Source organism: Phlebotomus papatasi, chromosome 1 (genome assembly GCF_024763615.1).
Source record: "Phlebotomus papatasi isolate M1 chromosome 1, Ppap_2.1, whole genome shotgun sequence".
NCBI classification, from domain to species: Eukaryota; Metazoa; Arthropoda; class Insecta; order Diptera; family Psychodidae; genus Phlebotomus; species Phlebotomus papatasi.
The window spans coordinates 69,039,362-69,052,650 of record NC_077222.1 but is presented as its reverse complement, the minus strand read 5'-3'; the positions used below and the strand labels follow the sequence as shown (position 1 = coordinate 69,052,650).

General features: G+C 33.3%; 1 protein-coding gene across 4 annotated transcripts in view; it reads right to left on the bottom strand.

The window, feature by feature from the left end:
* Window positions 1–13,289, bottom strand: part of LOC129799092 (uncharacterized) — a 207,623-nt gene that overhangs the window by 177,378 nt on the left and 16,956 nt on the right. For all 4 annotated transcript variants that reach the window (XM_055842743.1, XM_055842752.1, XM_055842727.1 and 1 more), the window contains exon 3: window positions 10,711–10,798. In XM_055842743.1, the coding sequence (XP_055698718.1) occupies window positions 10,711–10,786 (76 nt within the window). In that variant the 5' untranslated portion in view covers window positions 10,787–10,798. The remainder of the gene's footprint in view (window positions 1–10,710; window positions 10,799–13,289) is intronic.

The following is a 13,289-nucleotide window of genomic DNA, read 5'->3' as shown; positions in this document are numbered from 1 at the left end:
ATAGTAAGTCCACTCTTTTTTACAACCCTTGAAGTTTTTACTCGTTCCAGAGTTTCATAATATTCAACAGATTCAACAGTTTTCAATCTCACACCAAGTCAAACTCTTTGGACGGTACGAAAAAGTGAATTTCCTATTTTCCACTTTAACATTACACCTCGTCCGTGGGAAATGACACCCTCCGGAAAGTTATCACTCAATTCACGGGAAGCACTACATTAATTTTTATTGGAATGGGAAATATGACAAGGGTGAATGGGTGTTACAGAGAGGTCTATTGTGAGAGTGCTTTTTCGATAAGATCTCAAACCCCGGAATGGCAAAATTCTCTAGTCTCGACTGAATTCAATACAAAATTTAGCATACTAAATCGGAAAAACCGATATCCAAGAGTTTTGTGAATAATTAATTTTATGTTTCATCTGGATAATAAAATGATCCAACCACTCTTAGTCGTATTTCCCATCCTTCTTACTTTAATAACTCACAGATAGAGGATTAAGGTAGAGCAACCAATTTATGTTATGCCCCAATTTATGACACCCCTATTAAAATTATATAATATAGAATATATTGAAACTTTAGCATTGCATATTCAAAGTATTTGATTAGTATTTCATAATACATTTCTATAAAATAACGAAATATTTAAAGAAAACTACAAATTTATTAGGGGTGGTACAGTGGTAAAAATAAAAGGATCAAATTAAAAGCATACTTATTATAACACTGGTAAAAATAAATGGATCACCGGGGATCATTCGAAAAAGATCGATTTTTTAACAATATAATAAACGGATAAAAACAATGAAAAGTCATCATTAGTGTACGCTTAGATGAGAGAAATATGTTGTGAGTAATAAGTTTACGATAAAACATGTTCCTCTTATTTTTTACCAGTGAATAGAACATGATAATTTGATCCACCCTTTGCAAAAGGATTAAATTTGGATGAATTTGATCCGTTTATTTTTACCAGTGTGTAGGGCATGGTATTATACGGTCCTTGATTTCCTATAAGAGCGAAACCTGTTCAAAAGTTTTATGGCATAAAGTCCGGGATGATCTATGGTAAAATATGATCATTTCTTTGATAAAATGATGTTTTTTGTATGTATGTGTTGAGTGAAATGTCATCTAACTATTTAGTAATACACTGATTTTTAAAACTTTAGGAAAAACCTGACTATCTTCTTAAGGGACTTAATTTTTTTGTGAAAGAAAAAAATATTGTTTAAGGTTGATAGAGAGTGGGCGTATAGGATGGATAAAAGTTGTAAAGTTCCCATGCTTCTATTGACTTAAAAAAGACCTCTCGAGATACATTATGTATGACTTTTCTTCAAGTTTTCCCATTAATATAATATACGTGATTTTCATCAATTAGCTGAAGGCAATTCTTGTTTCATATAAAGAATAGAGCTACTTTTCGCAACATCTCATCGTTAATCCAAGATATTTTTTTTTCACAAAAAAAAAAGCATTTCTCAAACCAAATTGTAAAAAGTGGATAGAAGATATAGTTGAAGTATATATTGATTCTTTATGAACATTATCTTAGTGGACAATTTTTTGTCACAACTTTCTACAGAAGAAGACAAGAAATTACTCTCTGTGTAAATGATTTTTCCTCCAGCTGTGATATTTCTCATTAATTCTCACTCTCATAGAACATTCTCTTGTATCTTAAGTGTGTCGTAAAAGCTATTTTTCCAACTGGTGGATTATGTAGCAAGTAAGAATGGGTAAGAAGACAAGGAAAATCGCAGAAATTGAAATAGTAGCGAAATTCAGTTAGAGTAGAGAGAACAGTGAATTGACTTGCAGGACGAAAAGACATCTTATGGATCATCCAGTATGCTCATCGTGGCTTTCAACTTTCTGTAGCTCTTATAGAATTTCATCTGATGAAATCTCTTTTGTGTTTTAAATCCTCCTAACCCTTTCCGCATTTCTGGTCTGCATAGTACAGCATATGATATAAAAATATATCTCAATTGAATTTTCCAACACTTTTCTATTGTATATATATTCATATTATTAATTTTACAGACTCTTCAAAATTATATAACTGGGCACTATATTCAATTCACTAGATTAACTTCCCTTAATGATTGATAATGTAGTGTAATAATAATAATAATGCTTGCACAACATTCCATGAAGGAACAAGTCCTTCCCGCAAGGGGATTTATAGACATGCATTATTATTTTTTCTGGGGTATCGGATGGAGTTGTCAGTTCCATGCCCGTGGAATTAAGTACAGTGAAGCTCACTGGGTGCAATCCGAACGCCTTTAACGCCAGAAAAGTTCCTGGTGACCTAAAGGGGATTCGAACCCCGGACACTTGCATCATAGAGCGAGTGTTCTACCACTTCACCCATTGAGTGCCCTAATGTAGTGTAAACCTGAGTAATTTAGAATCATTTCTAATTTGGAATTTTGAGGTTCCTTCATTGATTTATATGGCTAAAGGGAAAAGGGGTAGCAAAGCGTCCCATACATCGTGAAATGCTCGAACTCGTAATTTAGATTTTGTTCTTTAAAAGTACGTTCGCACAATTTTCTGTTTAATGGTTCATAACCCATTTGAACTGATTCATAAATCACTCAAAATATCGTCCCAAATAGTTTAGGTGTAATACAATTGATTTTCATAAAAAAAAAACAAATTATCGGCTTGTAACCGGTTTAGTGCCAGTCCATAAGAGATTAACCCAAATATGACCCCATCGGTTAAAAATTACGCTCTCTAAATAATTTTTAACGTTTGACCTTGAAAGATCCTTATTAGGAAAAATTCAACGATCTTTTCGTATATAGACAATATATCTTCAAAAATAACTTCCAAAATATATTCAAGAATGAAAAAGAAGATGGCAAAGCATCCCACCTTTGCAGAGTGCCCGAATTCACGAGAGACTCAATTCAGCACATTTGTATCACCAACGGTTGCCAGAGAAAACAGTTGTCAAAATTGAACTTTGATACCAATAGTCTCACAAAGAAACCACCAAGAAAGACATATACAGAACAAGAATTAAGAAAATTGCGAAAATAGCTAAAAGAGACAAGTGCAGTGCCCCAGATCCTATGCCCTGTGAACTAAGGAGACCTATAACAAAGCAAGAAGAGAACAAATTTGGGTGAGCAATTATTGTAAAAGATTCCATGAATAAAAAAGTTCTCTTTCCCGACCCAGCCAATGAGGAAGGCTTGGAGTCTGAGCCGAAAGCTTTGGGAAAAATCAATTTTTTCTTAGCTGTCCCGTCTCTCGACGCTTACCGGAATTGATAATACTTGAATCAACCGTCGGAAGCATCAACAATTATGAGAAAGATCTCTCCGTGAATTATTATTTCGCATGATTTTTGGGTGCATACCGCTTTACTAGAGATAAAATTAATTGATAAAAAAAACAAACATTCTGAAATAAAAATTGCTTAAGAAAAGAAGCACATTTTAGTATATTTTAGCATGAGTAGTATATCAATTACGGGTGTTTTATCGATTAATTACCAATGCAGCCGGATTGGAAATTTCAAGGTTTTCAAAAACAAAAAATTAAGTTTAAGCAAATGCGTTGAAAAATATGCCATTCAAAGTGATTAGTGACCATCTAAAGTTCAATATCGAAATGTTTTTCGAACACACAATACCGCTCAATAATTTAAAAACACCCACTTTTTACATGTACTTTTTATTATTTAATATGAAAATAAGGAAATGTATGTTGCCGAAATGCGTTCACGTTAGATTTTTTTGGAATTACATAATTTACGTAATTACTATACAAAAATGATTAAGTTGAATGTTTGTACCTGTTTTTGACGAGGCGTTAGTTGATATTTACACTCTACACCTGTTTTAAATATTATATTATTAATTTGCATTTATTATTAATTTGTGGCACTCAATGGGTGAAATGGTAGAGTACTCGCTCTATGATGCAAGTGTCTCGGGTTTGAATCCCCTTTAGGTCACCAGGAACTTTTCTGGCGTTAAAGGTGTTCGGACTGCACCCAGTGAGCTTCACTGCACTTGATTCCACGGGCATGGGACTGGCAACCCCATCCCGTACAAAAAAAAATAATAATGCATGTCTAGAAATCCCCTTGCGGGAAGGCCTTGTTCCTTCATGGAATGTTGTACCAGCATTATTGTTATTATTATTTGCATTTGGTATAAAAACTGTAAAAAATAGGTGTTGAGAGGTGTTGAGTAAAAAAGAGCTGTGAGTGTCTAAATACGAAATATTAAACTGGGCTACACCAAAAGATATTCGAAAATGAAAAAAAAAACCTTGAAGCCGTGTTAGAAACAAACCAAAAAACATGTATTTGGAGGGGATGGAGAAAGTGAAGGAATAAAAAAGTGAAGAATGAAAAAAACTGCCTTTGATAATATTTACTTATGGATGGGGGAGGTCGTCGCAGACCGGATGTCGATATCTCTGACCATTTGGCCTCTAACCGTGTCATAAGTTAAAAAAAGTGGATTATATAATTGCGCTCTCTTTGAATTCTAGCAATATTATCAAATGATGCCGACGAGTCTGGAAGTAATCCCGAAACAACATGGTTTCGGAGGGGAATGCTCTAGAGCTTTAGCTAGAGACAGTCTCAAGGCTCAGATCGAGAGGCAGCTTAATAGAAAACTGACAGGAATATAGTGTCGTCATTATTTTGACAATAATTGCATATCGCTTAAGCCATCTTTTGGCTTAAGCGGTATGTCTGTTCAGCACAGAAGGGAAGAGATGTGAGAAAAATGAGTGGCATGTTAATGGTTCTTGGGTCGGCTTATGGGACGAGATTCCCTAAAAGTCCCAAACTCCTTAAAGCTAACCTTTCAGTCTCTAGAGCTGGTGACGGCGAGACGGATGGACCCAATCACACGGTGATACAGCGTGACGTCAAAAAACTCGAACACTGGTACAAATAAAAGAATGAAATTGATCCAAATTTGATCCTTTTGCAAAGGATGGATCAAATATCAATCTTTGAATGCACATTTATCATAACAAAACATGTTAATTTGATCCATCCCTTGCAAAAGGATGAAATTTGGATCAATTTCATCCTTTTATTTTTACCAGTGTACCCTCTACCTTTTTTGCAAGCTTCCCTGTGAATATTATACTTGAAAGATAATTTTTTTCAAAGACATAGAGACTTTAAATCTCAAAAATCCTATACTCTGCATGTAAAATGTCAGCTTCAAATCGCTCTCCTGTAAAATTTGCATAGTGCGAGTTATTCGTTTCTTATTCTGAGTGGTCGATATATGGATTTTACTGCTCTCTCTGTAAAATTCGAGAAACAAAAACAATTTTTGACGAAAATTTCTTTCCCATGTGTAGAGGCCTTAAATGAATGGCTAGATGATAGAGAAATTTGAAATACTCATCATTTTGTGCTCTTGGCGCCGGAAGTTTCATTTCTATATACACAAACAGTGTGGGTGGAAAAATTCCTAAAATTCAAGCAAATACACCCCCTGCATCATTATGTATTTACATGCGTATCATAAAGAGACTAATACAAAAAATTGTGTACACAAGAGAGAATTTTTGAACAACTAAAATGGATATTTTAAACGTTTGGTTTTCCCTCCAGTTTTTTTTTTGTTTTTTTTTTGTAGATTTTTACCACAAGCAAATAGATATTTTTGCATCATTTCTCGTCCCTTTTGATTGCCTTTTCTGACTGCCTGGCAAAAGACTGAATAATCAGTCCCTGGAGTGTCCATCGACAAATGGTGCTTTCATGGTACAACATTCCCCAACCCACACAGTTCTTTTGCCCTTGGAGTAATTTGCACGCAAAGTCTGAGCAGAATTTTAAAATTAAAATGTACCATCTTCTCAAGTATCCAAATATACAATGCATATTTATATATGGAAGTATTTAATTATGGGATTTCGTTTTCACGTCCGCTATCACTAACAAAGATGAGAGCATAAAGGAAAATCATGGATAACAGCTTTCAAGCGAGGGTCGACAGGAAAATCATTTTCATTTCAATTAAGCGTTATAATGTAAATTGATTCCATTCGCACTTAATATTCTCTTTTAGAAATTTTCTTCTTAATTTCTCCATTAATTTTTTTTCTTTCCAAATGACTCTCACCAGTATTTCTTCCCATCTGTATTTGGCAGAAAGATGCTTTTTCGCATGAAAAAATGTTTTTATCACACAATAAATTATGTAAATTTCCGTATTGTGCAAAAGTTCACCCTGGAACAATTTGTGTATAATATAGGCAAAAGTGCATAGGAGAAAGTTTTCCAGTGTTACAGCTTAAAAACAATTAACATGAAACAATTAATGTTCTTTTTTGTGTATACCCTTCTTATACCAATTGAAAATACATAGGAAAGTTTTCTTTTCATGTACATTTTCCACTTAAAACTATTGCATAATAAAGAAGTTTAAAAGAAAATAGGGAAAACTTTTGAGAATTATTAACCCTTTAGCCTTATTTCTTTGACTTTTTCTTTATATTGCGTTCAACAGAAGGCTCTCATTACAGATGTAATTCTGTATTATATACGATAGACCCCGTCGTGCCTGACTTTCTCAATATCGCATTTATGGACTTGTTTTAACATCGCGCATAAAGAATGTACATTCTTACAGGATTGAGCCAAAATTTATTATATCATACTAAAACTCTACTTCTTATTAAAATAGTTTTTTTTTTAAATAAATTTTAGTTGATGCTATCTTTATTGTTTTTGATAAGTAAAGAAATTGAAAATTATTTAATTTTATTTTGGAGAGCTTAAAGAACAATCTAAAAAAATATGAAAGGAATCCTTTGAATATTATCTTTATATCAATCAAGAGAAACATATTAGTAAACTATTTCAGGTGAGCTTATGGTATTTGATATCCTTATCAGGCAACATCACGACCCGTTGAAATCATTTTGATTGATGTTGATGCGATCGTTATTCCAGAAAAAATTCTACTCCCAAATTTGCTTGCAAGCACTCAGTCCGTACTCCTGAAAGAATTTTAGCTATAGGTAAGTTTGGCCTTATCTCTTACTTTCCTGTATAGGAGAGATCGGGGCAGAAATAGCTAAAGATAGTATTAGACAGTACGGTATTATATTTTTTTTAGAAAGAAAACTGAGCTAATTATTTAAAGAAACTAATTCCCTCCCTATTCATTAAGATATTCATCAAGTTGAATTCAAACATATTTTCCATAAATTATAAGGAAAGAAAAAATCATTTCCTGATGGCTAATTCACGTCCAGTTTCCCCTATGTTTTTTTTCTTAATTGTTTAATAAACTGTTTAGTTGATCATGATGATTGGTATGATCGTAAAGGTCTTTAAAAAAAATTATATTTGGAAAACACAGAATAGTATTTAAGTTTTTTTTTTTAAATATTAATTTGCGAGATTTATTTAAATCTCTGAAAAATGAAAATCTGTTAGAGGGAAGTGGGGTACTTTAGAAATTGTGATTTTTCACCTATTTTTAAGGAAAATTGAGCTTTATTGTGATATAATTTAGTTGCACACACAGATTGAGAAGCTAAATTACATTATGATATGGCTCAGTTCGACTTAAACATGGCAGAAAAATCCCAATTTCAAAGGTGCCCCACTTTTTAAGGTGCCCCACTTCCCCTATCATGAAATATACCACACATATTTCCAATGACGTAATTACTTCATCTGCCTAAAAACAGCAGCTTTGCCTAGAAATTCTTTGATATAAAATTTAAAGAATTTTTAGAGGAAACCTCTGCCGGAGGTATCCATCTCTTAAGGTATCCTCCTAATGGGAATTCATTTATAATTTTAGTTAAACTTTCAAAATGGACGTTATCTCTGGGTTGCCAATACAAGGCGCATCCTGCCTTAAGCCCGATGGCCTGTTTTAATAATTTACTAAAGACTGTTTAAGTAAAATGGATTTGGTATTGAAAAGACCCACAAAAAAAGCTACAGAAAGGGTAAGATTTTTTATTCGAGTGCTCTTTCCAACGTTTCCAAAGAAAGAGCCAATTTTACAAACTCTTCTCTATAGAGAAAAAGAATAGATTTTCAAAATCCAGATTGTTCTTTTTTGTCTCTCTGACACAGAAACTGGAATAGAATAGAAGACATAGAATACATAGTCGTGTAATTAACGATCTCTGAGCTATTTTTGATGGTGTTATTTCACTTTTATCGTATAGATTTGGTGGGGATCTGTTCTTGCAATAGAAAGTCCCTCTGGGCCGTAAACAATACAACAATACTTCAATGTCATCATCCGCCCCCAACGTTCTATGCCAAAGTGGCACTCCATCGTTTTCCCCTTCTGACACACATATATTCCGCCTTTCCCCCATTAGCAGCCGCCACCCAATTATACATTAACCAGTATTTAAGGGTACAACACGAAAATGTCAACTTGTCTAGTACGCTGAGGGTGGATGATAGCCACCCAGATGATGGAGAAAATGCTGAGGTTGGGTATTCTTCGATGGGGCCAAGAAATGCTGTGTGAATTCTTCGATGCGGGAAATGGTAGATGTGCTAAAATGGTCTGCGTTTAATTGTCATCGTTATCAGACAGGCGAATCCGGTATATACATAATATGATTTTAAGATTTTGCTGACAGGAACAAATAATGCAAATTTATTGCTAATTATTCTACAATTTCAGCGCAAAAGGCACAAAATAGTCAAAGTTCTGCCACCCTTCACATTTGGCCCGCGTATTGCCATTTGGAAAACTTCTGTACCATTTGCTCCCACATAAAAATTAATAACACTTTTCCTTTCATACTTCGCGAAGTGGTATAGACTGTAGACATAAAAGTTGGTAAGAAAGATCATTTTGTCCTAATAGTGTTTGTGAATTTTTAGTGGATGGAGAGACGGCACAAAAAAAAATGTGGAAACGGAAATAGAACAATAAAAAATTGAGTGAATTTTCCATCACAAATGTCTCTCAGTTGAGGGATGGCAGAGTGAAATCAAAATGTGCTTCTGAAAGTGAGTAAGAACTGATGGCACAGAAACTAAATAAAAGAAAATAAAGAATGAATTGACTTGTCAATTTAATAATGTAATTTTATCTATAAAAAATGTCTATTTTCAGATAACATCACCCCTTTTTCTATTCAGTTTTTTTTAACTAAAGGTTTTACGGAGAATCAGCTCAAGACTTTAAGTTAAGATCTTTAATCTTGAATTTCTAGAATTTGATCTATACTATAATTGGTTTAAATTGAAGAAGAAGATTTTTGTCAGTAAATAAGTAGCAAATTCGATAATTAGAAAATTCAAAATGGACAGTAAATAATTCAAAATGGGTAGTAAAACTTAAATTTTGGTTAAAAAAAATCCTTTTAATTACTGAAAGTTGAAATGGCTCAAAAATTTTTAATTTTCTCTTTGTCAATAATATTTCAGCACTTTTAATTTTTACTGAACATTTTTACTAAAATACTTCCGAATCTGCTGGAATCTTTGATATATTATATTAACAAGAGATTGTTTAAGCGGAATGGATTTGATACTTGATTTGATATTAAAAAAAAAACCTTAGAAGAAAAAAATACGGAAAGGGCAAGTGGAGCATTTTTCACTGAAGTTGATGAAGTAAGAATTTTTGAAGTTTTTTACTTATTATTATTAATTATTACTATTATTTTTCTTAAAATTCTAATGCTTAGGGCAGAATCACGTTGACAGTAAAATGCTTACCGTATTTCGTGAATTTACGCATTGCCATTGCAATTTCTGCGCAAATTCTCGATTACCGTGTTACCTTATCTCATATTCGGTGGCACTAAGGTGAAAATAATGCGAAAATGCGATAAACGGTGAGCAAAAAAAAATACGAATAATTTCTCTTATAGTTTTTTTTTTGCTCACCGTTTATCGAATTTTCTTTTTATTTCTTCAATTTTCTTATATTATTTTCACCTATTGCCACCGAGTATGAGATAAGGTAATACGGTAATCGAGAATTTGCGTAAGAATTGCAATGGTAATGCGTAAATTAACGAAATACGGTGAGGTTACGGCGAGAATTTTATTGTCAATGTGATTCTGCCCTTAAAAGTGATATCTGGGTTATAATAAAAGTAAATAAATTCAAATCAAATTTCGGTGGGCACATTGCAAATTCTCCAATTCTTTGTAATACAAATATTTTTAAGATAATTGATTTTTTTTTTGTCAAACGGCAACACATATTGAAGAAAATGTAAGAAATTGCCATGAGAATTGCTCCATCTGAATCGAAAAGAAATATATTACAATACAATCAGTAAACTTTTATGAGTTTTGTATTCAAATTGTTATGTGGGTGTTTGCAGGGCAATTTTACGCCAATATTGAATTTGTCGTGCGAAGGTGGCCCTAAAGTTAGGGCAAAAGACTGTTGAAAATTACATCCCCAAACAGAATATAAAAATGTGATGTATCCATTTAAAATATGTCTTGAAATTTCTCTGAGCATTTGTCATAATAATCTTATTTGCGTCAAGTTTATTGAGGTATGAAATTAAAATTTCACACTTTGAATTATAGAACTCGTTTGCATTGATAGGAGTCTTAAATGTGTGACTACAGCCCGTCCAAACGGCATAATTTTCACACTCATCAGCTACGTATACCATAAGAATTGTATGGGGGAGGAGGTTTAAAGACTTGGGAAAAGAAAATATATGAAAAATCATACTCACCACCGCATGATGCCAAGAAGAGGAGAATGGTGGGAAATTGGAAGAGAAGCACAAGTTTGGACTGTCGAAACGCCATCGGGATTTCAGTCTATAAGAAAAAAAAAGTATTGCAATAAATTAAATTTATTATCCACCTGGTTTTATAAGGAAAGTTGAGATTTTCAAAAGTGAACGATATTTTTTTCCTCTTAACTTTGTCTAAAAATTGGAAAATCTAACGACAAGAAAAAACTTCCTTTTTCTACCATCTTTTATGAAAAAGTTTTTTTTTTCATATTGAAAAAAAAATCCAATAAAATGAAATTCAAATGCTGTAATTCTCTGCAGATCGTGCTTTGGGCTGGTTTTGGAAGAGTTTATTGCCTGTTTGGCCTTTTGTTTTTCACACATATCCCCTCGATTTCATCCTCAAAATAAATGTAACTACATTTATACCCTTGCGTCAGGTTGCTGGCTCCCGATGGATGCCAAAAGTGGCACTCTTGGAGGTAAATTGCCAATGGTGTGAGATTACGAGAGATTTCGTTGTACGGTTTCAGGAAGAGCTATCCACAACGGAAATGTTAGAGTGCTTAAGAGAAGACTTGACTTTTGCCCCATTCCAACCCACCAAGCTGGGCTCAATACTTCCGATTCATGTCAAAGCTCATGTAGCACATGTGCATATTATGTTTCATAAAGTGTGGTGAGGGGCTGAATTGATTTATACATGAAATTCAATTTAAAATTCAACACAATTGATGCGAAACGACAGATCGTGTTCTAAAGTGTGGTTACATACTTTTCTAATAGTATGTAATTTTCCAATTTTCTCTGTCTTATTGATAAAAGCTCTTCGTCATAACTTGTTGATATAACCATCACCCTCCATCATATAAAATGACTATCAAAATATTTGGCATATAGCACATTCAATTCAATAGTTCTCTAAGTGCTCAAAGTTCAAAACAATGTTTAAAAAATCAACATATTGTACATTAAACATGAAAAATCAGTGTTCTAGGGTAACGTGTGGTATTTCGGGACACTTTTTTTTAGCACTTTTAAGTTTCAAACAACTTAACGACTTCTCAAATATTTTTTTCTTTGTTGATACAAATATTTATGTTCCTTATGCTATCCAGAATAAGATTCTGATCGAAAAATGTTGAAAAATGCATCATTTTTTATACAAAATAGCAAAATATGTAAAGAAGTAAAAGTGGTATATTTCGGGACAGATAAAAGTCGCTATTATGCAAATAAATTTCATCGAACCTGATTATTTACCTTTAAGTAGACGTTCTAAACTTCACTCTTTCATAAAAATTTTGTTTAAATTTCATTTTAAAGTGACTTAATTCGAAAAAAAAATTAAGCACTGTTTGTGTTGACATCTGTAAAATTGACCACACTGAAATTTTTGTAAAAGGTGGAATGTGACACTCACAATTCACGCGTATTTCACGCTTTAAATTAAATAAAATTTTAGAAGTTTCATGTTTATCTGATACGTAAAGAGCTTAATATTTCATAGAACTTAAAAAGAATTAGAAAACAAATATTTATAGGATTTTTGATGTGTCCCAAAATACCCATATTATGTCCCGAAAAGCACCTTGTCCAGAAATACCACACGTTACCCTATATGCATAATTCTAGAAATTTATTTTAGGTGGAATACCTTTACTGCTTCTTTGGCCTCTACACACTAGAAAGCTTTGGTGAAGTACTAATGGAAGAGCACCAGCGATGGTAGCTGAGATTCTTTACAGGTGACCTCGGAGTGCGTACAACTCGGGGTTATTGCAACTTAAAATGCATAAAAATATGATTGACTAACGAATCTCGTCAAGCCAATTTTATCCATTTTGGACGCCGAGAAGAGTTTGATCGACGAGATTCTTTATCCCCAAAATTGAATTCACAGTCCTTATTTTCAAGTAACGTAAATGCGGATGACTTTGTCCTCCGTGGGTCATTTGGGCCCCTACTCTCCGTAAGCCTTTCTTCAATTCTATCACTTAAGGATGGTCTTACCGATCCGATCTAATATGTCTGACCGGTGAGGACCATTTTTTTATCTCATTACATATTAGAATTAAGGAAAAGGTTACGAACAGTAGGAAGGCAAAGTCGCCCACGGAGAACAAAGTCATCCGAATTTACGGTATTTCGAGTTGTAAGCACTCTGAGTTGCAAACTCACCAAGGTCACCTTTAAAGAATCCTAGCTACTATAAGCTTATCTGGGTTTATCATTGGTTGGTGATGAACACCAGTACTAAAGTATTAAAATAAAATGTACTAAAATTTCGTAGTACTAAATTTTAGTACAGTCGGTCAGTCAAGTTGACAATTGTCAAGTCATTCGAGGAGAAGAAGAAGAGAAACCTCGTGTGAGTCAGAAAGTTAAAGTGGAGTTTTTTAAATCTTAATTCATCCCTTAATTTTGTTAATGTTTTAAATTAAATTAATTGTGTAAAAGAAATATATTAATTGTTTTGTGAAATATGAGATCGATATTAGAAATCAGCCCTTTTTCTCCGGATATATATTCAGTCTTTTCTATTCAGATATCTCGATGATTCTATTTTTGGG